The following is a 25,736-nucleotide window of genomic DNA, read 5'->3' as shown; positions in this document are numbered from 1 at the left end:
TGCTCCAAGGGCCTGTTTTGTTTCCGCTGGACTTGGTTTGGCAGTGAGACCCCGACTGCTCCCCCGTGATGCTCTGTGCCAAAGGCACAAGCCCATCTCTCACGGTTCAGCAAAGCTTTGCATTTAATCCATGCTCCCACCCACCTCTGTTCCGCTTCAGCCCTGTATAGAGATGCAGGGCAGGGGAAGCTCTGTAAGGCTGCTGTCAGGAGAGCTTGACCTGCAGGCACCTCTCTCCATATGCGTCACTCAGACCCACACTGAGGACTGCAGTGCCCTTCTCCTTCTCCCTCATTCCCACTCTCCTCCTGCACTTCTCCTGTTGAATTTCAACCTTTGGATTTGTTTACCTTGGCCTGATACATCGAAGATCTCCCCGAACAGCTTTCAGCCCTCGTGTGGGCTGCCACCCCATTGATGAACCACCACATTAACCCCTGGCAGCCTCTCACCTCTGCTCGCTTCACCAGTTTTCTCATCCCTCTGGTGCCTCAGCTCATCTCCGAACCCCTCCTGTTCAATACCCCTGAACTATGCGCTGGAGGGGAGGGACCACACAAAGAGCATCATAGAGACACGTTGAGCTCTGCGGAGCCAGACACAGCCCACCGCCACCCTCCTCTCTGCATTCACAGCCGGAGGCTTTGGGTGAGGGTGTGAAGAGCTGCATTACCAAGCTGTGTGGGTTTTGCAGGGATCTGAGTGATTTCAGAACAGGTCAGGCCACCCAAAGCCAAGCGCCACCCAAAGCTCACAGTCTCCAAATACACATTACTGACTGTAAGAAGAAAATGCGGTGGACGTGACCGTGCAGCACTCTCATTGCTGTGTGAGTTACACATGCTCTGTATCAGCACCCGTTACTGCACCCCACACCGGGCTGTGCAATAGGAGCGTGTGACCACCGCTCCACATCCTTGGGGGACGCAGGGGGTTTGGCAGCAGCACCAGAGCCCCTCTGCAGCGAGGCAGACCCACAGTGGGGTGACAGGCAGCTAGGGACCCTTGGGGACAGCTAGCCCTGGCCCTGGGCTGGGCACAGGGTACACAGGGAGTGCTGTGGGTGCTGTGAGGTGCCAGGGCCAAGCTCCCGCGGGTGTAATCATGTCCCTGCATGTCAGGATCGGGTCCCCCGTGACAGCCCGTGCCTCCACTGCCCCCCCCCCCCCCCCCCCCGTGCCACCGCAGCCCCAAGCCCCGCCCACCCCGCCCATTCCCTCCGCCCACCCCGGCTGGGGCCCCGCCCCACCGAGCTGCTTCCGTCCGCGCCGGCGCGCGCAGCCGTCGCGTAACGTCATTGTCCCGGAAGGGCGGGAGAGGGGCAGGGTCCGCGGGGCCGGTCCGGTCCGGTCCGCAGCGAGCGCCGGGCCCCGTCCCGGTACCGAGTGCCGGGCCCCGCCGCCATGACCCTCGCCGTGTTCTTCGGGTGCACCTTCATCGCCTTCGGGCCCGCGCTCGGCCTCTTCCTCTTCACCGTCGCCCGCGACCCGCTCCGCATCATCATCCTCATCGCCGGGTCAGTCCGGGACCGGCGGCACCCTAGGGGTGGGGAGGCGGCGCCGCTGCTTGCTGCTGGTGTGGCACCAGTGTTACTGCTGGTGTGGACGGGACGAGGGCACTGGTACCAGGGCTGGTACCGGGTATGGACGTGACAGGGGCACTGGTACCAGGGCTGGTACCGGGTATGGACGTGACAGGGGCACTGGTACCAGGGCTGGTACCGGGTATGGACGTGACAGGGGCACTGGTACCAGGGCTGGTACCGGGTATGGATGTGACAGAGGTGCTAGTACCACATATGGATGTGACAGAGGCAATGGTAGCAGTGCTGGTACTGGATATGGATGTTTCAGGGGCACTGGTACCAGTGCTAGTACCGGGTATGGATGTGACAGAGGCACTGGTACCAGGGCTGGTACTGGGTATGGATGTGACAGGGGCACTGGTACCAGGGCTGGTACCGGGTATGGACGTGACAGGGGCACTGGTACCAGGGCTGGTACTGGGTATGGACGTGACAGGGGCACTGGTACCAGTGCTGGTACCGGGTATGGATGTGACAGAGGTGCTAGTACCACATATGGATGTGACAGAGGCACTGGTAGCAGTGCTGGTACCGGGTATGGATGTTTCAGGGGCACAGGTACCAGTGCTAGTACTGGGTATGGATGTGACAGAGGCACTGCTACCAGTTATGGACGTGACAGGGGCACTGGTGCCAGTACTAGTACCGGGTATGGATGTGACAGGGGAACTGGTATCGGTACTGGTAGCAGGTATGGGCGTGACAGGGGAACTGGTATTAGTGCTGGTGCCGGGTATGGACATGACAGGGGCACTGGTACCAGTGCTGTTACCAGGTATGGACATGACAGGGGCACTGGTACCAGTACTAGTACTGGGTATGGATGTGACAGAGGCGCTGGTACCAGCACTGTTACTGCGTATGGACGTGACAGGGGCACTGGTAGCAGTGCTGGTACCGGGTATGGATGTGACAGAGGCACTGGTACCAGCACTGTTACTGCGTATGGACGTGACAGGGGCACTGGTAGCAGTGCTTTTACTGGGTATGGGTGTGACAGGGGCACTGGTACCAGTGCTGGTACCAGGTATGGATGTGACGGGGCACTGGTACAAGTGATAGTACTGGGTATGGATGTTTCAGGGGCACTGGTAGCAGTGCTGGTACTGGGTATGGGTGTGACGGGGCACTGGTACCAGTGCTAGTACTGGGTATGGATGTTTCAGGGGCACTGGTAGCAGTGCTGGTACTGGGTATGGATGTGATGGAGGCACTGGTATCAGTGCTGGAACCAGATATGGATGTCACAGGGGCACTGGTAACAGTGCTGATGCCAGGTATGGATGTGACAGAGGCACTGGTACCAGTGCTAGTGCTGGGTATGGATGTGACAGTTGAACTGGTACCAGTGCTGCTGCTGGCACGTATGTGACAGGGGAACTGGTATCAGTAGTGGTCCCGGTATGGATGTGACGGGTGCACTGGTACCAGTGCTGATGCTGGTATTTGTGTGATGAGGCATTGATACCAGTGCTGATGCTGTTACTGGTGTGCTGGTATGAGTGTGATGGGGGTACTGGTACCAGTGCTGGTGCCAGAACTGGTATGGGTGTGAGCGGGTCACCGGTACCATTGCCAGTGCTGGTACCAGTATGGGCATGATGTAGTGCACTTATTAGACTAGGTGAGACAAGGACCTAACTGGTACTGGCAGAGGAACAGCAGAGGGACCAGTACCCATACTCATACTGGTGCTTGCAGGAGAAGGGCACCGTTATTGTTTCCCTTACTGGAATAGTCATGGGCATATTAGGAGCACTGGTACTCTTACTGGTGGTCATAGTTGCAATAGGAGCTCCAATACTGGTGCTCATACCCTTGTGAGTGTGACAGCAGCACAAGTATCCATGCTCGTACTGGTACCATTGTGGGCATGACAGACACCAGTACTGGTATTCCTTCTTTGCACAACAGAGGCACCGGTATTGTACTCTACCACTGTGGTCACCGCCTCATGTGGGCATGATGCAGAGGACACTGGTATCACTAATGGCATGGGATCAGTGGAGCGCTGGTACCAGTGCAGTGTTGGTAGCGGTACTAGTGCATGTGTGCAGCAGGGGCACTGTTACGAGTATCACTGTGGGATCAGTATGGTACTGCAACTGGAACCGGTGAGGATATGAACCTTGTACTGGTGTGGGCACAAGGGGGCACTGGTTACCAGTGGAGGAGGAGTGGGGGCATAGCAGTGGTACCAGTGTAGGCACCACCTGCCCAGCACTGGAACCAGGATGGTGCTGGTACTGGTAGGAGACTCTACATGGCTGGAGCAAGCTGCCAATGCCAGCACCAGCACAGAGGGGTGCAGGCATAGATGGGCATGGCACCAGTATCAACACTAGTCCCAGAACAGCACTGGTGCCAGCAGGAGCTCTCTCCCTTGCAGGGCTTTCTTCTGGCTGGTGTCACTGCTGCTCTCCTCCCTCATCTGGTTTATTGCGGTCAAAGCCAGCAACCCCCAGGATGAGCCATTGCAGAAGGGTCTCTTGATCTTTGGGGTGATGTTCTCTGTGCTGCTGCAGGAGGCCTTCCGCTTCCTCTACTACAAGCTCCTCAGGTAAGGGCATCTCCCACCCTGCTCCAGAGCTGCCGATGGTCCCACTGGCCATACTGGGTGCCAGATTGTGGCTGGGAGCTCCTGGGCTGGGGATGATGCTGAGCATGGTACTAAGCCACCTTGGTCCCTGTTGGGAGCACGCAGGTAGTACCCTTGTTGGTATGTTGACCTTGAGTGGGTCTCAGGTGGTGGAGCACAGTAGCATTAAGGTCTGGAGCATCCAGGGCTGAGGTGGCTGATAGAGTGTCCCTGATTTTGGCACAGGAGGCTGTGGGTTTGGGCAGCTGCAGGATGTGTCACATCCCCACTGCCCTGGTGATTAGCACCAGCAGTGCTCCTCCATCTGGGGGATGCCAGGGAGGACACCAGGCACTGGGAAGTGGCCACTTTCTGTGTGGGGACAGAGAGAGGTTGGGGATCTGCCCTCGCCTCCTGGCAAGTCTTGTTTGTTTCTTAGGGATGTTTTTGTGTGAGCAGGCACAGCCCAAGGATGGTTTTGGGGCTCTGTGTAGTGGCACATCACTGCCAGCCCTGTGCCCTGGCCAACCCAGGGCAAAGTCTCAGTGCAGCCTCAGCAGCTCCCAGCCTCCTCGGCACCACCAGCCTGGAGCTTGTGCTGTTGTGGGGTGAGAACACCCTGTCCTGCATTGTCAGCTCTGGAGCTTATGCTGCTGTTGGGTGAGCACCTGCGTTCAGATGGACCCTGGCTGGAGCTGGGCAGACAGACAAGGGAGGTGATGCTGAGGCTGGACCCCCTTATTATCCCTCAGCCTTCCCGGCTGGCTGGGCAGTGGTGAGGGGCTGTGGGAAGGCCAGGACTGGGTATGCAGGCTCGCACAGCTGCCTGCAGCAAGGCTGCTGAAGGCAGGCAGGCAAAGAGTGGCAGAGCTCTGTGGAGCAGCCTCTAACACAAACACCACATTCCATTTGCCCTGTGGGTCTCTGTGCAAGCTCTGCTGTACTCCCTGTGCTGAGCAGCCACCCGGAGTCCTCCTCGTCTCTAGCTGATAAAAACTATGAAGTTCACCTCTCCCAGTTTCCCTCCCCAGAGCATTTTTCTGCTCTTTGAGCTCTTCATGCACCCTCTCCTTTTTGTTCCATTTATCCTGTAAGAGTTCAAATGCGGGTATCAGGAACGCCCTTCAGGCATGCTCCTCCCATGCCTGCACTGGGACTGCTGTCCATACGGGGGTGCTGCTTGCTTTGTACCCCATATCTCGTTCACCGGCTGGCACTCACATTCTTGTGTGGAAAATCTATGTGGCTTCCTATGGTTTTCACATGTGTGGTTTGTTGGGTGGTTCAGGGTGGTCACGTAGATGATCTCTGATGGGTGCTGCGGCTTGGGGAGGTTACCAGGAGGGTGGATGGTGCAGATTGAGACCCTGGTCCCATCAGCTCCATCCCGGTGGTGCAGCGTGCTCCAGCATGCTCTCATCCCACAGGAAGGCCATTGAGGGGCTGGTGGCTCTCAGTGAGGATGGCTGCTCCCCCATTTCCATCCAGCAAATGGCATATGGTGAGTGCTGGCATCCTGATCGTGGGGCCAGGGATGATCCCAGGCCAGGCTGGACATGGTGCTGGGGGAAAGGGAGGTTTTTCTGGGGTGGCACTGGGAGGCTGAGAGCCTGACGGTGTCCCTGTCCTGCAGTGGCCGGCGTGGGCTTTGGGCTCATGAGCGGCGCCTTCTCCATGATCAATCTCCTGGCAGACTCATTAGGGCCCGGCACAGTGGGCATCCACGGGGACTCGCAGCTATACTTCCTGACCTCAGGTGAGTGACTGGCACCCTCCCCTCACATCCCTGCCCCACCACAGAGGCAGCAGATGTGGGAGGACTGGAGTCTCCTCATGCTATCCCTCCATGCTACACCCTGTACTCATCTGAGACCCTGTCACATCTCTGTGTGCCCGAACCCTTCCTTCTGTCTGCTGTAACCCTCCCTGCTCCTCTCTGCCATCCGTCCCATGCCTGGGGTCTGCCTCAGCATCTCCCATTCTAGTCCAGCAGTACCCATAGCCTGCAGGCCAGGTCAGGGTGGTGGTTCTTTGGTGACACTTCTCCCTGCAGCTTTTATGACCATGGTGCTGATTTTCCTTCACACCTTCTGGGGGATCATCTTTTTCCACGGCTGTGAGCATCGGCGCTGGTGGGAGATTGCAGCAGTTGTCATCATGCACCTCACTGTTTCGGGGTCGGTGAGTAGCTGGAAGCAAAGCTCTGCACAGGAATCTGTATTTGGGGTTGGTGTGGTGCGTGGTGGTCCCTGTGCTGGGGGGTGAATAGCCTTCAGCACTAGTGAAGCAGTTGGATTTGTGTATCCTCGAGCTGGTAACCCCTGTCCCACTGCACCCACTGAGGTGGTTATTACCCATCCTGTCCCTGCCCTCTCCTGCCTGCTCACCCCTCTCCTCTCCTATCTCTCTTCTCAGACGTTTTGCAACCCCCTGTACGTGGGCAGCCTGGTGCCCTCCTACCTGGTGATGGCCACTGCTGCTGCCTGGGCTTACATGCTCTCGGGGGGATCTGCCCAGAACCTGAGGCGCTTTCTGCTCTGTAAGTCCTGCTCCATAAAGGGTGTGGGAGACCCCACGGGTCCTTCTGGGTACCAGGACTGATGCTGGGATGGGGAGAGGGTGTCCCTGGGGCTGGAATAAGGGTGTCATAGAATTATAGAATGGTTTGTGTTGGAAAAGACCATAAGATCATCCAGTTCCAATCCCCCTGCCATGGGCAGGGACACCTCACCCTCTAGACTGTATTGCCCAAGGCTCTGTCCAGCCTGGCCTTGAGCACTGCGAGGGTTGAAGCATTTACCACTGTTACCCCCTTGGCTGCCATTCTGGAGGAGAATCTGGGGTTTGGGGCTGTTGTTGGGCTGTTGCCTATCCTGGGGGAATGGAATGGGATAGGGAGTCTGGTCAAAACTGGCCCCCGCTCCTCTTGGTTCCTGCAGGTCTACAGAGTGGAGCCAGCCCTCAGCTGGGATCCTGAGGCCCCGCGGGATGTTCCCGTCCCCAGCCACCCCTGCCCTCCCCTCCATCCTGGTGGCAAGAGCAGCCGTCACCTTCTCTGCAATACCTTTTCTCCCAGACTGGGGGACCCCAGCCGGTCCCAGTGGGGTTGGCACTGGGGTCCAGCTGTGGCCCAGCTGTGGCAGCCAGCTGAGCAGCGTGGCTTTGGCAGCCCCCAGAGAACAGCTCGGTTTTGGGGAACCCATCTTTGCTGGCCCTGCCATAGGCAGAGCTCCAGTAAGCCTGCTGGGAAAGATGCTACCTTGGACTGCTGGAAGCCTGAGCCCAAAGAAACCCATCGCTTCTCCCACTGCTGCAGAAGATGTGCTGTCCCCTGTGGTTCAGGGGGCCGCATCACCTCCTCGCTGCAGGGTGGAGGAAGGGGCTTTGCAAAGCGCTGCCATGCTCTGGGTCAGGGCTGACGGCTGCAGTGCTGCTTTCTCCACCTCTTTGACCAGCCTGGCTGCCCTGGCAGCCACTGCACAGGCTCTGGACTGCAGTATCTGCAGTGAGCTGGCGTCCTGGTGCAGGGAGGATGATGCCTGGGGATCCGAGGGGTCTGACAGCACTGAGAACGGGAGGAGGAATGGGAACATACGGTGTCTGAAGGGCCCAGCATTCATGGGGGGGTGGTGGAGGGCTCAGGAGGTGATGCAATGCTGCAGCTGGGGCTGGCACAGCTCAGGGAGGGGGTTCAAGGAGCCATTCCAGTGGATCGTTGCCCTCTCCTGCACTTCAATGGGGATTTTTAGGCAGGCACCAGCCCTGATGCTGTGCCACAGGGCTGGGAGGGAGAAACTGCCATTGGGCTCAGGGCTGAGAAGGCAGTTTTATCCACCGTGGGCTTTTATACCAATAAAATCAAGTACCATAGAGAAGTGGTGGTGTGTGTGGCTGGCAGCACTGCCCTCCTGGGGAGCAGTGCAGCAGTGGTACATTCCCTTGTGCTGGTATGACTGACCCAGGGCGTGTCGGGCCTTTGGATATCCCAATTGGCTGGAGGTCTTGCTCCTGCTCTGTCTGTCCTAATGGGCTGGGTTCTAGTTTGGTTACTTTGGGATCTGGAGACCTGCAGGTTTTCCCCCTCTCTCAGGCCTGTTTGTCTCTGCTTTGGCATGGCTGTGTTGCTCCCTGGGGCTTAGCTCCAGCTGCACTGGAGCCACCAGGAATGGTGGCTAGAACCAGAGATGAGCTGGGTAGGGGCCGGCCAGCAAGGAAGCAGGAGCTCTGCCACATTCTCTGCCTTTCTTCAGCCCTCCCAGGCGTTGACTATATTTTCTCAATGCTTTGCATAAATAAGAGGAGGAAGAAGTCCCAGAGCGATGGAGGGCAGGGCTGGGCTGTGCAAGGAGCCCTGCGCTGCTTGCTCTGGAGCTCTGCCCAGGGCATGGAGGCTGATGCTGTCTCTGCCGGGATGTGCGCCCATGTCCACCGTGGGTCCAGCTCTGCCAGTGCCCTTTCCTGCCCAGCAGCACAGAGGCCTGACACCATGGGAAGGTTTTGCTTTTTACTATTAATTTTTTTTAATAGGTTTTTATACTTTTTATAACAAAAATATCTGCTGGGGCCAAATGTTGCCCCAGGAAACCAGTCCGTAGGGGCAGCCCGAGCAGCCGAGGGGTGCTGGAGCACCTCCGGGGTGGGAGTGAGGAGAGGTTGGGGTGACAGGCTGAGCCAGTGTGGCAGGGGCCACCGCAGAGATGCGGGGCTCATGCGGTGTTCTCAGTGGTGGCTGCCGTGTAGATGACCTTGGATTTGATCGGCGAGTCCAGCCTGGACGGGGTTAGAAGAGGGGTGAGTGTTGGAGTGGGCAGGGGGTCCCTGCTAACCCATCCTGCTGCCCAATAGATCACCCTTGACTCATGCCCAGGATCCATGCTACCCCATAGGACCCCTCTTCCTGCAGCTCCCCATTGCTCACCGCATGTTCTGGTTGCGTTGCTTATGGATGTACAGCAGGAAGGCCAGTGCCGTGATGGCAAAGAGCACCCCGAAGAGCACGGCCAGCACATCCCCTGCAAGCCAAGCACAGGCACATTACACTGGGCTGGTCCCCAGTGGCTGCTGGTCAAGAGACATGGTGCCGGGCTGATGCCCAAAGGCAGAGGGGACACAAAAGCAGCAGCCTCAGCTGAGCACACTTACCTGCTTGAAATGAAGAGCTGGAGTGTTCTTCTGCAAAGGAGACAAAGACAAGAGGATGAAAGCCTGCTGCATGGATACTAGGGCAGCCCTGCAAACCCACCATGGCAGCCACCCCCCCCCCCAGCCCAGCACATGGGTGTCAGGGCCCCTCTTCCCAGGCAGAGACCCTCTCAGCTGCCCTCCCCTCTTTGTGCCAGCCCTTCACTTACCTGTTGCAGCTGAGCTGGGAGTACCTGAAAGAGAGACAGCAGGGTCAAGAGGAGAGTGTCAGAGTCTTCAGGGCTTCAGGTCATGAAGACTCCCATAACCCCTCAAGATGCTGTGAGCTGACACCCCACTCAGGAGCATTGAGGGAAGGGGGTACAAAAAGGATCTCGGGGCCGCACAAAAGCTTCACTGAGCCCAACCATGAACTCCCCTATGGCCTGGGAAGCTGAGCACTGCAGCAACCCCCCCACGAGACCCCTAAAAGGAGCAGCAGCCTGCAGTGGGATGGTGAGCAGCTCCTTAGAAGGAAGCAGCCAGCCACTGTTGGCAGGGCACCCGCATAGGGATGGCTCAGTGGCCCCTACACATGTGTGGGACCTGAGAGGGCAAATATTTACCCCCATGACAAGCGTGGCTTTAAGCAGCTGCATTATGTCGGGTATCACACAGAATGGCACTATCTGCAGCCTGGATCCAGCTGTGCGGCTGCTGTGGGAAAGCTGCTGCCTTCTTCCAGCAACCAGGGCAGGAGCTGGACTGGAGGTGGCTGGGGAAGGATCAGCAAGTGTGGGTGCTTGTGCTGGCAAGCAAAGACAGACGTGACTCCATGGCACTCCAGCTTGGTGTACACTAACTCCAGGCCTAAAGCAGGCAGTTACCAGCACTGCGAGGTGGGGTAAAAACCCCAACAATGCTGTGCACACAAGGCAAGGGACCAGTAATCTCGTCTGGGAGTGCTGGGGCAGCATCCTGGCATTCCAGGAGCAAAGGCTTTGTTAAAGTGGAGGTTGTTGAACAGAAATAGCAAATAAGAAGAGGGAGGTAAAATACAGTGGGCTGGGCAACTCCCCCCTTGCACCAGCCTCAGTGTTTGGAGGCTTTGGAACAGCTTCTGCAAGAAAGTGGTAAAAGAAAAGCTTGGAGGTAAATGGAAAACATGATAAAGTATCCAGCACGTTTACCAAAGATAGAGCATGCCAGCCTAACCCGATATCCTTCTTTGATAAGTGATATTCTAGACAAAGAAAATGCGGTAGATTTTTATCTGTCCCGCCTTCAGCAAAGCATTTGATGCTGTGCCACATGGGGATCTGCTAGCCAGGCTGAGGACCACAGTGATTAAAAGCCTGCAGCCATTAGCAAGCTGGCTGCAGGTGGGATGGTGAAGGGAAGTGCCTTGCACTTGGTGTGTGGTTACTGAGGTCTGGGACCAAGCCTGTGTGCTGATTCTATTAGTCACCTTGACAAGAGGTGTAGGAAATGCCCTCAATTCAGAGAAGGAACAGGATGTTGGACAGAAAAAAAGCCAATGACCTCAGAAAGCAGCAACAGGCACGAATTCAGTGATGCAGAGCGATAGTCACACCTGAGGGCTAACAGGAATTTCTACTTGTCGCTGGTAACCACCAGTGCAGGAAAGACCTTCGAGGACAAACCGAGAATGGGCAGACAGGGATGCCTCAGGCAGAGCACAGCCTTCAGGAGGGGTCCCGTGCACTGCCCTTCCCACAGGGGTTGGTAGTGGGGTGCTTGCTGCAAGCCTGTTCTGCAGCTCCTACCCAGTTTGCCTCCTGTGTTTGGGGATGAAGAAGCTAGCTGGGATGCTAGGACCTAGCTGCTTGCCCTGGAGCATAAAATCACAGAATAGTTAGGGTTGGAAAGGACCTTAAAAGCACCTGCCATACATCCCTAGTCCTGGTATTCTTATTTCTGTAAAACTAAGGATAACATATTTCCTAGATCTTCCCCGGGGCAGGGTGCAAGAAGCACAGAAATAGGGTTGCAGCAGGACCACAACATCTGTGGGCAAGGCTAACCCACGCAAATGCTGGTTAAAGAGACGGGATGCCTTAACTCCTGCTCCTTGCCCTCTCTCTGCATCCCTGCACCCTGAGCACACTCAATACGCTCCTTACCAGCAGGCAGCTGCTTTGGTGCAAAGAAGGCGGGCTGGAAGCTCGCTAGCACCAGTCTCCCATGGAGGCTCTGTATCTGCCGGTAATTGCTCTGCAGAGGTTTGCCATCATCGTTCCTCAGGCTCGTTATCAGCTTCAACATCTGGAAGGAGAGCAGCATGAGAAAGGCATCCTGCCTTTGGGAGCCAGGGGACTGGGGTGGGATGCATGGATGGTGCATGGGCTCATCACCCTGACAGACCTGGTCACGAGAGATCATCATAGTCTGGTTGAAGACTGTCCACCTCACCGTCTGGTAGCAGGGAGGGGTGGTCAGAGAGCCGTTGTAGCGGTAGTAGTATTTCAGGTTGACAGGCAGCAGACTCGCAATGTTGAACCCAGGCACCCAGACTTCCTCACCTGGGAGAATAAACACCGTGGGAATTAACCAGCACAACCCCCAGAGAACAGGCAGGACGAGCACGGAGATCATGGGCACCTTGGCACTGCATGTGCCTGGGTCCACAATGCTGCCATCGGTGCCAGCATTGTCCTGGAGGAAGGGGAAAGCACGTGCGAGCAGAGGGCACCTTGGAGAGCTATTTCTGTACAAGCTGTGCAGTGCACACCTTCTCCCATCTGTAGAGCACATGCCTGCTGCAGCCTCTCTCTGTGTGCAGGAGGTTTCCCTGCTGGGCTGCAGCCCCTGAGACAAGAACTGTGTGGGACAGGGCCTTACCTTCTCTTTGGATTTGCTGCATATGATCAAGGAGTTCCTGATAGTACGGGTTGTCTCTTGGTCCCATCTGCAACACAGAGACCCCATGGTAATGACAAGGACAAGGGCTTAGTGGAGACCAGCCAGTGATGCTGGTGATGGCAGTGCCAGCAGGGAGGTACCATTCCCTGTAAAAGACACCCTGTCCTGGTGACACCTTCCTCCTATCAGGGTTGCTTTTCCCTCTGGATTGCCCTTTCCCTCCTCTTCTCCCCAGGAGCATTTGCACCTTTGTCAGTTCCCCAAACTGTGCCCACCCCAGTCCCATCCTCATCCTGCTCCTGCCACTTTTCACCCCCGGCTGATCTATGGGACTCACCTCCAGGAAGGCTCCCAGTACAGCCAGGCCATCTGGCTGGACCATGGCCTCCTTAAAGCTGTCATACTTGGTGTTGTAGTGGACCACGTGGATCTGGAAGGGGAACACACAATGCAGAATGGGCACTGTCAGGAGGTGCTCATCCCCACAGGACTTCAGCCTGATGGAGCAAGGGCTGGAAGGAAAGTGCATTCGTGACAAGCATCCCTCCTAGGAGGGGAATATGCTATTGGGACTGAGATAATGTGCTGCTGCAAAGCAGCAAGAGTGAGGATCTGCTCTGGTCAGACAGAGCAAACCAGCACTCTGCCCCAGATACCAGAGGTTGTACTGCAGAGCCAGGCTCAGTTTGAGGACAGGAGCTAGAGAAGGAGGGATAAAACCAGATGGGAGCTGGCAGAGCAAGAGGATAGTGTGTACAGAGTAAACAGTCCCTGCAGCTCCCAAAGCAGGCTGCTCATAGCCACCCGCGAAACTGTCTCCCCTGCTCCGGGGACCACCACAGCTCCTGCTCCATCAGCCCAGGGGCATGGACACAGGACCACCAGAGCATCCTGGAGCGTGGTCTCCTCCTCTCCTCTGACCACAGGCTGCATCATTAAGTCTGGCTCAGCACCAATGCATGGTCTCCTACGCTGAACTCTGCTGCTGCAGAGGTGCCCAGGGAGCAGGGATCCTGGCTGGGGTTACAGCAGTCACCCAGTGACAACCAAGGCCATGTGCTAAGAGCATACAGCACTCCAGCACCTTCTTTGCCCATAACCAGGAGAGGAGAGGATGCATCCACTGGCACGAGGGCTCCTTACCTCCGCAGCAAAGCGGTGCCCGTTGATGGTGTGCTCCGAGCCTGGTCCTGTTGTTGCACCCCAGTGCAGGTGTAGTTGCACAGCTCGGTACTGCTGGGCATAGCCACCAGTGATGGCCATGGACTGTGGCAGCTCGAGAACAACTGCAGAAGCAGAATAGATCAATCAACACCACACAAAGCCCAGTCCATCCCACAGGTACGCGGAGGAGGTGTCTCAAGGGAAAGAATCATCCTGGGCTTCTGGAAGTTGGGCACAACAAACAAATTTGCTTTCCACCTTTTGTGAGGCTATGGGCAAGTCAATACCCAGAGCTGTGCCAATGTGGCAGCATTCAACTTTTACGGTAACACCCCAGTAAATGCATCAGCTTCGAAAATAGCTGCCATGAAAACAGTGGAAAATGAAGCACCCCTCTGCAGAGGCTCCCAGGGGCCAGCTCCAAGTGCAGCTATCCAACAATGTATTTGAAAATAAAGAGACCATAGACAGAAAGCTACTGGCAGAGCATTGAATACCTATGAGGGCAGCTGGACAGAGAGAGCTGCAGCACTTGGCGAGCTGGGACCTTTCAAATGAAGCAGCCTGTGAGTGTGTGACAGCAGTGGAGCTGGTGGCACGTAAGCATTAAATGCTCTGAAAGCATTTAGAGCTAAAATTGTGCCTCTTTGAGTGTCATAAATACATACTTGGTTTTATATTTTACTTTAATACGGTTTAGACAGCTCTCTTGTGCAGCAGTGTGGCAAATCTAAAAGCTGAGTTAACTCCAATAGCACACACAGCAAAAATACCAGGAGCATCCCTAGGCGCTGAGAAAAGCTATCTATCCTTCTAAGCACCTTTCCCCCCTCATTTTTAATATCAGCTCTTTTCCTTCCTCTGTCTTTATAGGTGAAGGGTCCCTTCGTCACCTCAGTGAGCTAGGGTGCAGATTTGGGATTAACCATGTAACAGAGCTGTGTTGAGTCATCTGCGCTGTGCTCCCTGCCACTGGGTTCAGAGATATAAAACTCAAATACGGGAAGTGGGAGACTGCTCCCTCCCCAGGAGTTTATCTACTTCCACATTTCTATTGTGTATCTAAATCACTGCATTCCTTCTACCACCTACCTGAGTCATTTTCAGGCCTTTGAAAAAGCTTATACAGCACACATGCTTTATATTGCAAAAAGGAGTGACTGTACTAATATCTTACTGGACTTGCAACGTTTTATTTATTTATGGCTTTTCATAAAGCAGACTGGTAGCTGCCAGAACAAAAAACAGGCATCTTATAACCATGTGAGAAACTGCTTCCCCCCCCCCGCCATGAAAATGCTCTGACTGCTTTTCTAAACACCAAGCAACATCAGATGCCAGGGTGTCTAAAATAGCAACTACTGAGCAAAACTAGTTTAACTCTGCAGGGCAGGAAGCCATAATATAAAGCTCTGAGCATGCACTGTGTGGCTGATCTGACTGTGCATAGCGAGTCTGACCTCTTGAGTTTGCTATACACAGAGGTCAGCTCCATCTCGCTAGCTATCAGGGCAAGGAGGTGCCTTACCGCACTGACAGCGACTCCCTTTCCCCATCACCTTTCCTGAGCTCGGTGACTGGCAGACACCAGCATGCACAAAACACTCAGCTTGCTCCCAGGAAAAGCTGGTAGCAACCAGGACCTGGCATCCCCTGATGTGGTGAGCACGAAGGAGATGTGTTTTTTCCTCCATACGTGGCATGGTGAGACCGATGCTAAAGTAATGCTAATAAGGTGTGTCCAGGGTTCCAAAAACATTCTAAAACTGGGGAAGGGAAACAAAAGACCTATAGAAGTTTCTTAAGATCTTGAGATGCCATCCTGAAACACAGGCTTAAAGAAGTCCTGAAAGACTGTAGGTAGGTAAGGCTAAATCACATCAGGGACTGACTAGTTCTTTGAAAGTGAAATGCAGGGGAGGGACTGATGTGCAAAACTGGATCAGAAACAACAGGGAACAATTTTAAAGGAAATGTGGGTTTTAACTAATTCCTGGAGCCAGCTCCCAAAGGCAGTGAGTGGTGAATTCTCCATGCCCTGGTTTCGGCCCTCCAGCCAAGAAAGCACATGGACCTGTAAAGGCTCAACAGCCCGACACTTCCCTTTTGGCATTGAAGTCACCTTGACTGCAGCCTGGAAGAGAATACCCTGCCCAGAGCCCAAGGAAAGGGTATCAGGGTCCTGCCAGGAGGCTGTGCTTGTGCTTCAGCCTCAGCCTGTGCCTCTGCACCCACCAGTGTGCCCATTGTTCCTCAGCTTGAGCTTCTCGTTGGCAGGCAGGCTGTAGCCAGAGAGCTGGATCGCCCGCAGATGGGGGCTGAAGATGGTGCTGGCCATATTGATGTTGATGGGTGACTGCATGGTGCCCCTGCAGTCCTGGTAGTCCTCACTCCAGCGATTCCGGTCTGGTATGGGGAGGAATAGAAGGAATGAGACCACATGGGGAAAGAGCCAGGAAGGAGGTTTAGAGGGTGGTGGGGAAGGGGACAGGCACCAGCCAGGGAATAAGCCATGGTTGTAAGGTTAGTTTCCATCAAGTTAGCTCAGGAGCAGCTCTGTGCCCCCATGTGACTGCATGCAGCTGTATCAGGAAAGGTCTCGGAGCGTGGTGAGCTGCCAGGAAAGTCTATTTTTGGGGTGTTTGGGAAGAGTGCGAGAAGATCATTTACAAGTGGACTTGGCAAGGCGAGAGCCTGCTGCTCTGCAGCTCCTTACACGCTCCCTGCCTTGCACAGCCTGGCCTCTGGCAGGTATCACCCATCAGGCTACTTGAGCCATGTACCACAGTGCTGCTGGAATCACAGGAGTCCACAGCCACAGGTCTGATGGGCTGCTAACTGCAACCCGTACAGCCCCTCAGAGGGCTATTTCACACGGCTAGGGTGGCTGCTTGCCGCATCTCCCCAGTGCCATTGCTGGGATACGCATGCCTGGTGCCCCAGAAACCTCCCCTTGCATTTCAGGGGACTGCTTCTAGCACATCTTGGGCCAGTGCAAAACCAAGTCTATCTATCTGCAGGCCAGCCTCTCATAGGACCCTGTAAAGATGGAGCTGTGCATTAGCAGGTCCAAGCCAGCCTCTGGTCCTGAGCAGAGCAATGGTGCAGGGACCTGGCCTGCCACTGCTGTGGGAAGGGATGTGTTAGTGCTACCAATGCAGTGATGCTGTGGAGAAGCCCCCAAGCCATGATGGGAGGGCAAGGCCAGGCATGATGGGGATCGAGGGTGAAAGGGGTGAGGACACAGCTAATCCCTGGGCAGGTCAAAGTCCCAGCACAGGCTGCAAGTCCAGCCTGGAGAGCGCAGCCTGCTTCCATTGGCACAGGGTCAGGGAGAAGCCCTGCCCCAAGGAGTATTCCCCCACACCCATGGGGCTGGGGAAACCCTTGTTAGAGCCCTTGTTTCCTGCTCAAATCAGAGCAGCCCCCGGCTCCTCAGCCCATCTCTGCCCAGGCTTGGGCACTGGTGAAGTGATGGGGTCAGGCAGGAGGGAAGGGTGAGCCATGGAGTGCGCACAGGAGCCCTGTAATCATTAACCAGGGCTGGCTCAGGCCCAGGGTGTGCTGGGTGGTAGGAAAAAAGCAGAGTAACTGCAGGGTATTTACCTTCATAGCTCCAGTGAGTGTGGCCAAGACCTGGAAAAAAAAGAGAAGAGAAAAACCCACATGAATGGAAGGGAAAGGTTGGCAGCAAACACGCCTCCACCAGGCAGCATTCCCAGACCCAGCGGCAGGTCTTTGGGCTCCCACTGCCTTCGATTCCCCTCTGTGTCTTTGCTGTCCCACTCCTGCCATGCCCAGAAAAGGGGGATGCTCCCAGAGGGCATTGCCTCCTCCGAGCAGGGTCAGGTCTCCCGTGGATGTTGGTCAGAGGGAAAACCCCAGGGCTTGACGCTTTGTTATCATCCTTATAATGGAAAAATAAGAGATACTGGCTTTCGTCACTGAGCAGCTCCTGCAGCCACCCCGGCGCAGCCAACACCTCACACTGTCCCAGCACAAAGCACTTAATGAGGCAGGTCTGCAGCTTCCCTGCCCAGGCTCTGTAAGCAAGAGCAGCCAGGGAAGTTCCTGTCCTGATGGCACTCCTGTGATGCTGAAATGCTGGAGGTGTGGGGGGAAGCATCTCTTACACCATGAGGAGTTTGGGCATTGCATTGTGCAGACACCCTCCTCCCACTAGGGCTGGCAGCAGGGGAAGCAAATGAGCACTAAAACCTAATCTTCCTTATCAGTGAGTGTCTCTACCATGGGGTCAGAAGGCAACAAGAAAACTGGCCAGAGTGAGCATCCTGTCCCAACAACCCCTGGCCCCAACTCACCCGACCACCCCGATTCCCACACAGAACTGTGTAAGGTTCCTATTGTGCTCAAACTCTTTCCCTAGGAAAAGCCCATGCCAGGAGCTCTGCATGCCCTGTATCACACAGTGGCCACAGCAGGGCAGGATGTGTCCTGGTGTGTCCTCCCATGGCTGGGGGTGTCCCCAGATATAGAGGGAGGCAAGCCTCCACGGGGCAGGTCTTGAGGGAATGACAGCACTCCACACACCAGCTCTTGCACCATCACTCTTCCCCAGAGATGCCAGCAATGCCCACGTTCCCAGCACATCACTGGAGCTGGCCTTAGAGGTGCCCCAGAGCTGCTACTCACTTGCTCATGACCAAACACCTTGGTTATCACCAGCCCTTCTTCATGCAACCAACTCCAGGCAAAGGGTTGCAGGGTTTGGATTTGCCCCAAGCAGGGAAACACGACCCATAAGGATTATGCCCCTGCCCTGACTGGCAGGACAGGTAATGTGTGGGCTCCACATCTGATTTCTCCTTGCTGGTCATTGCAGACAGGCTATTGCCACATACCAGCCCACAAGGGCAGGAATGGAGGGTACCAGGTTGGGACATGCCTGGGGCAAAGAGGTGCATACATCCGACAGCAAGGGACAGCATAACATTCACTTTCATCAGCTCTTCAAGCATGAAGGACATGGAGGAGCATTTAGTAGGTGCATCTCTGTCCCTTGGTGGGCCAGGACAAAAGAGGGGAGCTGCTCTGGTCCCCTTCCCTGCTGCTGACAGCAGCTATCGACAGCCACTTGCTATTAATAGGAGCAGATTCCAGCTCAGGGGTGAGAAAGGAAGAGGCACGCGTTCCCAGGCCCAGATGCCCTATGTAAGCCCAAGCTCAGCAGGATCCTGCTCTGCTCTCAGCAAGGATCCAGGCATGCTGGGGGCCTCTGGTGCAGCTGCCATGGCAAAACCAGGCTGGAAAATGGATGGAGGGTGCCCAGGGGCACCCATCATTGCTGGAAGGAGCCCAGAGGGCTGTTCCCATCACCAGTGACTCATCTCTGCAGCACTTCTGACGCTCAGGAGTGATGCTCGGAGTCACTTGCCTGGGCACGGGGTACTCCCAAAGGCATATGAAGAAGGGGCAGCAAGCAGAGGGCTGGGCAAGCCAGCATCAGGCAGGAACACGTGTGCCCTGGAACAGGCTGCAATGCTCTCGCCATGCCTGCCGGAATGGCATTGCCCTGGGGTGCACCCAGCATTCATCCGGCCCACCCTGCTCACATGAGGGTTACCTTGTCCCTGGACACTGGCTATGCACCAGAATCCAGAGTACACGGATGCTCCTCTGGAAACAACACCACATCCTGTCCCCATTCTCCTGCCCTGCCTGCACTATCTGCACTAGGTGGCCATGGCTTGCACACAAGAGCCATGTTTGCTGCTTTCTAGGAAGGATTCCCCTCCTGCAGCATTGGAAATGCCCCAAGACGCACTGGCTTTGGGGCAGTCGCAGCACACATAAGGCACAGCAGCCCAGGGTTGGTACGTGATGCCTTGACTCTCTGCACATGCTTCAACTGGCGCTGCCTGCCCTGGCACCCCACTTTGTGCTTGCCTCCAGGGACCCTGCCTCGACAGAAAGCAGCTCCAACATCATATTGTGGATTGAGCAATAGCACCATGCTGGTACCTGCCTGCTGTGTCAGCACAGTGCCACCCACCCCGGCTCCCACATCCCGCTGTGCTTCCCACAGCCAAGGGGGGTCTGGACATTCCTCACAGCCTCCCACTACTCAGCTCAGCAGCTTTGAACACCCTGGAGGCTGCAGCTGTACCCAGGAGTCAGTCCAATCCACCCCAACACAATGGATTTCTTTGGGGGTCTCTTGGCATCAGAGCCAAGAGGACCCATGAGCATTTACCCATGCACTGAGGCCACCTGAGTGTGTTTCCCCATCCCATGGATCTGGGCGCAGCTGCGGCCACCCACTCGAGGAAGCATCTCAAGGCAAATCTGTGCAGGGTTGGGTCCCCTTGGCACATGCATCAAGGGCTGCAAGAGAGCATCAAGGCAAGCCCAGCTTGGATGCTCAGCATCTGCCCCGGCCTCAGCATGGCTCAGATGAGCCCTGCAATACTCCGGTCCCTTCCACTTGGGGGCATTCACAATCTCGCAGCCCTTTGTCATGAACATTAACCCGCTACCCTGCTCCAAAACGTCGATTTGCATAATTCCAGTCTGCCTCCCACATTCCCCTCCGCCGGAGCACGTCCTCTCCCTCGGAAAGCCGCGCGGAGACAGGTCTCCTTGCTGCTGAACCTCTCACCACAGCAGACGTGGCTGCACCTCGGCAGTGGGTGCTGCAGCTCCCTGCGTGCCCTGCCCTACCTCTGAGCATACAGAGATGTGGGGGGAAACAACCTTGCTGCTTTGATGAGCAAGAAGAGGGCTCCTTGCAGGGGTCCCAGCAGAAAACCATAGTAGGGTACCAACAGGAGCTGCTGGTGGTGACAAAGGCTCCGTGCACAGCTATGCAGAACCCCTCAGACCCAGCTAAGTACTAAACACACCTTCCCCCAGCAGCCTGAGATTTCACCTTTCACTTACTCCCTCCTTTATGCTTTCTCCCCCTGTTGCTCACTGCTTCTCGGCCCTCCCATTCTGGGATACCGGCGCTGCTGCAAGAGCCAGCCTCCTTCCCTCCTTGACATCCAACACCATCCAACAACACTTTCCTGCCGAGTTCAGGCAGACGCTGCCATTACCAGCGTGCTGCTCTGCATGTCCTGCAGCCCGGAGCAGCTTTTGGCAGGCTGAGGAGCCAGTACAACCGCAGGACGCTGCGAATCCCACATAGGAAAGGCACCAATGCAGCAAGCTGCTCCCAGGAGTCATGGGGACATAGGGATGCACCACAAAACTGGGGGGCTCAGGATCATTTGCACGGAGCAAGAGGCAGAGCCAGGCAATAAGGAGGGTGATCAGAGGGTCTGCCCTATGTGTCTGCCCTCTCCATCCTCAGGTTTTCATAGTTTAGGGGGCACACAGCCTGAGGCTGCTGCAGGGAACCTGACAACACTGACAGCATGTGCCACTCAGAGTGCGGTTGCTGCCTGACAGCAACGTGGCCATTGGCACCTGCCTGGAATTCCAGCAGGAGTTTGATGGCTTGTGTGTGATGGGCAGGAGAGTGGGCTCGCACCTAGCTCAGACACCCTGCTCTTATCAGCTGAGTACGTTGCGTCCTGTGCTCAGCCACAGTGATCCTGCCAGAGCTTCCCCTGCCCTCTGGGACCCTGCCCTGGGTCAGTGCCCTACAGGATGAGGCTGGTTTATAGGGGATGCCAGGTTAGAGGCACCTTGATGTGCCACAGAGCACTAAGCAGCACCTGTCTGCAAATCAGTCCCAGTGGAGCACATGGCCCAGAGAAAAAGGAAATCAAGGTGATATTCCTGGTGCTCAGTGAGCCAGGACGTGCCAGGACATGCAGAGATGCACAAAGTGCAGGTCCCAAAGCAGGGACCAGCCACAGCACCCGGGTGCCAGCGTACAAAACACATTCAGCACCATGTCCCTTGAAAGCAATAACCTAATTAAGCTACCTCGCTGCCATGCTGTGCTCATGTTGCCCACCACCAGCTCCCAAGGCCATGGCACAGGCAGGGGGTCTGTACAACCCCAGCATCTTTCTTCCAAAGCCCACAGGGACCCTCTCTATGGGACGGCTGTGCCAACCCAGTGCTACTTTTGCCAGCACAGCCCTAGTTTCCCCATTCAGACACACACCCCATGCAGCACTCATGTCCTTTCAGCCCAGGGCACCACCCCATGTGCTGTCCATGGGAGCACAGATTCCTCCCAAGCCCGGCTTCATTAAAGCCCCTTTGTGTTTATAAACTCAAGCCTTGAGGATCAGCCTTTAATCTACCACTGGCAGTGCAGGTCACCACAGGGATTGTTCTTTGTGCTCTGGGGCTACAGGGCCCCAGTTTAGGCTAGCTCCACACCACAGGGGTAAGTGTTTGGGTGGAGGAAGGCACAGGACAAGCTTTACTCAAGGGCACATCCCTGCTCACTGTGAACCCAACTGTCCCAGCAAATGCTACAGGAAAAAGGAAACAATCCCACATCGCTGCAGAGGAAGGGCCATCCCAGCTGAAGGGATAGAAATGGGGAAAACCCAGGGGACAAATCAGTGTTTGGAGCTGGGGTATAAGATGAATATGGGATATTAAGCAAGAGAAATGGGCTTAGCTGAAGAAGAGCATCAGGGAATGAGCAAGAAGAGGACACAGAGCAGGACAGGTCTGAATAGGAGGGAGAGAGGACTCAGGCTGCAATGGCAAAGAAAGTTGCTGTTTCCCAAAGACACCTGTAACACGGGACTGAGCAAGCCAGAGGCTCTTCAGAGAGCAGCCCCATGGCAAAGCCTTAGGGACAAGCCCCAGCTTGTGCTGGGTGTCCAGGGGTGGGGGCCACCAGCCCCACCTTGTGCACGAGCCTCAAGGAGGATGGAGCCCAGACATCGCCCTGCAGTGGTGCTGAGACACAGCTCCCAGCGCTGGCAGCAGCCTTGGTAGATCCCAGCCAAGACCTGCTCCTGAGACCAGCCAGGTCTTCAGCTTCTAGAGCAATACAGCACGGGCCAGGCTGTCTGTTCCTTACCTACACCAGCGCCACTTCTTATCCCTCGCTTCCCTTTCCCATTCCCATCCCAAGCTCTGCACCCACCCATCCCAAACCCCGCTGCCACAGCACCACAACAGTATGCTGAATTCATGCTGAATGCCTGATGCCCTCCCACCCTGTGGCCTTGGGTTACTTCATGTCTGTGGCAAGGGCCATCTGCATCCCCATCTCAGTCCAGTGCTCAGCCCGGCAAAAGCAGCTCTGGTGAGAAATGTGATTCATTGCAATAACAAAAGCAACTCCTGGCACCGAATGGTTGCTGGTTTGCACCACAGGGCAGCTGTCCTGGCACGGGTTGGGCAACTTCTTTCCAGAGGCAAAACCAAGGACGCACTGCGAGGCTGAACTGGGGAAACAACCCCTCTGGCAAGGCTGGGATGAAGAGTGGAGCCAGGATCAGGAACGTCTCAGCCTCATGCGAGCAAATTCATGGCACTGCCCCAGACTCCCTGCTGAGCACTGGCAGCGCCACGGTGCCCAGTCAGAAAAGGAACCAAGACCAAAGACCCAGGACTTTTCCTCCGAAACAGTGACCCTGAGGTCTGAAAGCCCCCGCGTTTCCAGCAAGACAGTGCTCGGCTGGGGGGAGCACACCATAGCACCCAGCGCTGAGTTCACGCACGTCCCCCGTGCCCCATCAGCAATCATGGGGCAGATCCCCGACAACTCCGCAGCGGGGCAGGACCCCGTCCCCTCTGCGCTGTGCGGGGATAACGCGGATGCAGGGCCAGGCACGGCGGACCCCGCTGGGAAGAGGCCATGCTGCAGGACAAAGAGGACCAGCCGCCGTCCCGCCGCACTCGGGTCCGGGGCCGGACCCTCCGGTCGGTCCGTACAAGGCACAGGCTGCACGGCCCCGGCTGCCCCTACCCCAGCATCCGTGAGCCCCCTCAGCTGATGCAGAGAGGATTTAGTGGGGGAAAAGGGCTGGACGCAAGCGGGAGCCCCAGCCCCTGGGCAGGGGTCGGGCTGCACAGGAGTTGGCGGGAGCAGGGACAAAGGCAGGGACGTGCTGGGGGGGGGAATGAAGCTCCTCCAACTGAGCGATACTGGGGGGATACAGTCCAACAGGGACACCCCGCACAGGGGCACACCTAGGCCCCTAACTAACGTGCAGCGCGAGGTACAGCAGCCCCCCAAATTAACCAAGGAGAGAGCTCCCAAGAATCGGGGACTCCACGAAAGCATTCGGCATCCCCAATCCAGTACGCGCGCGTTGGGGTGCCCTATGCATCAAGCATCCCGAACCCAGCATAGGGGGAACCCCGCTCATCAGCACACCCCTTACATCAGGGACCCCAAACTCAATATTGGGGTGCTCCATGCATCAGACCTCCCAAGCACCCCAAACTGTGCTTCGGGGAGCCCCGTGCATCAGGATGCCCCGTGCACAGAGGACCCCAAACCCAGCACCGGGGTGCCCCGCGCAGGATGGGGACCCCCTGCTCACCTTTCCCCGGAGGGTGCGTGCGTTCCTCCGCGCCCTGGTCCTGGTCGCTCTCGCTGCCGGTGGCAGCGCGGCCCAGGGCGACCAGGAGCAAGAGGCAGACCCGCAGCACGGAGCGGCTCATCTCCAGCAAGTGCGCGGGTGCGGGACGGCTGCTCCGTGTCCGCCCGGCCGCGCGTACGTGAGAGCGGGCGGGGAGGAGGCGGCGGCTCTGACTCAACCGCCGTTACCTTTTATAGAGGCTGGAGTCAAAGTCTGCGCCGCCCGCCCGGCGCACCACGGCCAGGTGAGTGCTCGGTGAGCGACCGGCACCGCGGCGGGCACCGGGCTGCCCACCCCGGCCCCGCCGGGACGTGCCTGAGCACTCCGCGGTGGTCCCGGGCGGCACCGCCCAGGCGCAGGGGTCCCCGATCCTCAGTGACGGGTGATGGACCACTCGGTGTCCTCAGTTCACAGTGATGGGTGTAGGACCCTTCAGCCATGGGGGTCCTCAGTGACGGGTGGGAGACCCCCCCCCATCCATGGGGGTCCCCAAACTCAGCGATGGATGAGTGATCCCTCAGTCGAGAGGCTCTCAAACACAGTGATGAGTGAGGGACCCCTTGGCCATGGATGTCTTCTCCCCTCAGTGTTGGGGTTGGGACCCCTCAGCTGTAGGTATTCCCTCTCCTCAGCAATGGGTGAAGAATCCATCAGTGATGAGTGTCCCTTCAGTGGTGGGCCATGGGCCTCTCAGCCGTGCATGTCCCCTCTTCTTAGTGAGGTACAGTTCAGAAAAGCATTTCTTCCTTTTGAGAATAGAAGACAACACAAATCTGGGCAGAAGCCTTGCCTTCCTGCTTCTCCTCACAGGTGGTGTGAAGCATGTGGGTGCAGCTCAGTGTATGCACACAGTGCGCCTGGATCCCAAAAACCTTTGAACAAGGTCCTGCACTGAGTGTCCTTAGTCCTTCTCATGCTATAAGATGCTGGTCTCCATGGTTGAGCAGATGGGCAATGTAAGGTAGGATGGCAGGTCAGTTTCCAAGGGGAGGAAGGTACCAGAAATGCCTTCCTTGGACACTGCACTGGGGCTTCTGCTTTTCAGCATCTTCATAAATTGTCTGAAAAATCACATGAGCAGTGATTGGACAGAATTAGCTGCAACACTAATTTGGGGTAGTAAAGAACTGGAGCTGCCTTGAAGCATTCAAAGAGGGCAATGATGGTCTGAGTGACCAGGCACAGACTGCAGTCCATGTTGATAGATGAAAACTGGTGCATAGGTGGTGTAATCAAGGATGCACAGACTTAAATCCGCTAATGCAACTCCCAGAAGATAACAGAGAGCTGCGGTGATGCCAGATCACTGCTTGCCAAGAAGAAAGTGAAGTAAGCACCAGGGATTATCAAGAAAGAAACAAAAACCTAAACCAAAACAAAAAAGTCACCTCAACTTGCTGTTGTATAAATCTTGGGTGAAACCTCTTCTCAGTTATTACACAGGGGTTTGTTTCTCCCATCACAAAACAGTCCAAATCAGAAACATCACGCACTGGGCTCCAGGTCTGTTCAAGGACAGGGATGGTTTCCACATAAGGAAGGAGTAGAGCAGGTACGGCTGCCCAGCCTGGTGAAGCGAAGTCTGTGCCCATAGCCTCCCAGCTTGTATGGGATGGGGGAACGGGGAATGAGCACTTGTGCTCTTGGGATAGCGGATTTATGGCACCATCAACCAAAATCAAGCAGGAAGTTTGAGTCCAACCAGCAAAACAGTTTTTCATCTGGTGCAAAAGGGAATGGGGGAACTCATTTTCCTGAACATGCAATTTGTGCACATGCAAGAAGGTATTGGATAAGTTAATGGTCTTCATGCTCCAAGGCACTGCCAGAGTCTCAGCTCTGTGCTGTGTGCCCTCTGAGCCACATGCACCTGGTAAACCAGTTTGCACAGCTGATTCCCAGCCCAAATCACTGGTCATTCCAGCACCCTCTT

At 56.2% G+C, this 25,736-nt stretch overlaps 2 protein-coding genes across 4 annotated transcripts; one reads left to right on the top strand and one right to left on the bottom strand.

The window, feature by feature from the left end:
* The first annotated feature begins 1,276 nt into the window (after positions 1 to 1,276).
* LOC133277601 (gamma-secretase subunit Aph-1b-like) lies at positions 1,277 to 8,038 on the top strand. Its single transcript, XM_061469574.1, has 7 exons — positions 1,277 to 1,516; positions 3,975 to 4,145; positions 5,591 to 5,664; positions 5,797 to 5,919; positions 6,217 to 6,344; positions 6,579 to 6,702; positions 7,103 to 8,038. Exons 1-7 carry the CDS (start codon positions 1,404 to 1,406, stop codon positions 7,138 to 7,140), a joined length of 771 nt encoding a protein of 256 aa, XP_061325558.1. The 5' UTR covers positions 1,277 to 1,403; the 3' UTR covers positions 7,141 to 8,038.
* A 630-nt stretch (positions 8,039 to 8,668) lies between these two features.
* LOC133277600 (carbonic anhydrase 9-like) lies at positions 8,669 to 23,985 on the bottom strand. 3 transcript variants are annotated; one of them, XM_061469571.1, is made up of 12 exons: positions 23,765 to 23,985; positions 16,938 to 16,967; positions 15,567 to 15,737; positions 13,311 to 13,453; positions 12,505 to 12,597; positions 12,147 to 12,213; positions 11,670 to 11,827; positions 11,429 to 11,570; positions 9,515 to 9,538; positions 9,306 to 9,335; positions 9,082 to 9,175; positions 8,669 to 8,933 (listed from the first exon to the last, which is right to left on the bottom strand). In XM_061469571.1, exons 1-12 carry the CDS (start codon positions 23,883 to 23,885, stop codon positions 8,870 to 8,872), a joined length of 1,137 nt encoding a protein of 378 aa, XP_061325555.1. In that variant the 5' UTR covers positions 23,886 to 23,985; the 3' UTR covers positions 8,669 to 8,869. The 3 variants fall into 3 exon arrangements, with proteins under 3 accessions (XP_061325555.1, XP_061325557.1, XP_061325556.1); XM_061469573.1 differs by lacking the exon at positions 9,515 to 9,538 and having other exon boundaries at positions 23,765 to 23,984; XM_061469572.1 differs by lacking the exon at positions 9,515 to 9,538 and having other exon boundaries at positions 8,670 to 8,933; positions 9,306 to 9,332; positions 11,402 to 11,570; positions 23,765 to 23,983.
* Positions 23,986 to 25,736: the final 1,751 nt, after the last annotated feature.

Source organism: Pezoporus flaviventris, unplaced genomic scaffold (genome assembly GCF_033815535.1).
Source record: "Pezoporus flaviventris isolate CSIRO_AGI_PZ_B2104156 unplaced genomic scaffold, CSIRO_AGI_Pfla_v1 ptg000057l, whole genome shotgun sequence".
NCBI classification, from domain to species: domain Eukaryota; kingdom Metazoa; phylum Chordata; class Aves; order Psittaciformes; family Psittacidae; genus Pezoporus; species Pezoporus flaviventris.
The sequence above is the reverse complement of the archived record's forward strand: the minus strand, read 5'-3'. Positions and strand labels throughout refer to the sequence as shown.

Coding starts and splice junctions, on each gene's coding strand:
- LOC133277601 (XM_061469574.1), top strand. CDS start 1,404: ATGACCCTCGCCGTGTTCTTCGGGTGCACCTTCATCGCCTTCGGGCCC. Junction 4,146..5,590: donor CTCTACTACAAGCTCCTCAG/GTAAGGGCATCT, acceptor CTCATCCCACAG/GAAGGCCATTGAGGGGCTGG. Junction 5,665..5,796: donor CATCCAGCAAATGGCATATG/GTGAGTGCTGGC, acceptor CCTGTCCTGCAG/TGGCCGGCGTGGGCTTTGGG.
- LOC133277600 (XM_061469571.1), bottom strand. CDS start 23,885: ATGAGCCGCTCCGTGCTGCGGGTCTGCCTCTTGCTCCTGGTCGCCCTG. Junction 13,454..15,566: donor GAGGAACAATGGGCACACTG/GTGGGTGCAGAG, acceptor CTGCTTCTGCAG/TTGTTCTCGAGCTGCCACAG. Junction 8,934..9,081: donor CAACGCAACCAGAACATGCG/GTGAGCAATGGG, acceptor AACCCCGTCCAG/GCTGGACTCGCCGATCAAAT.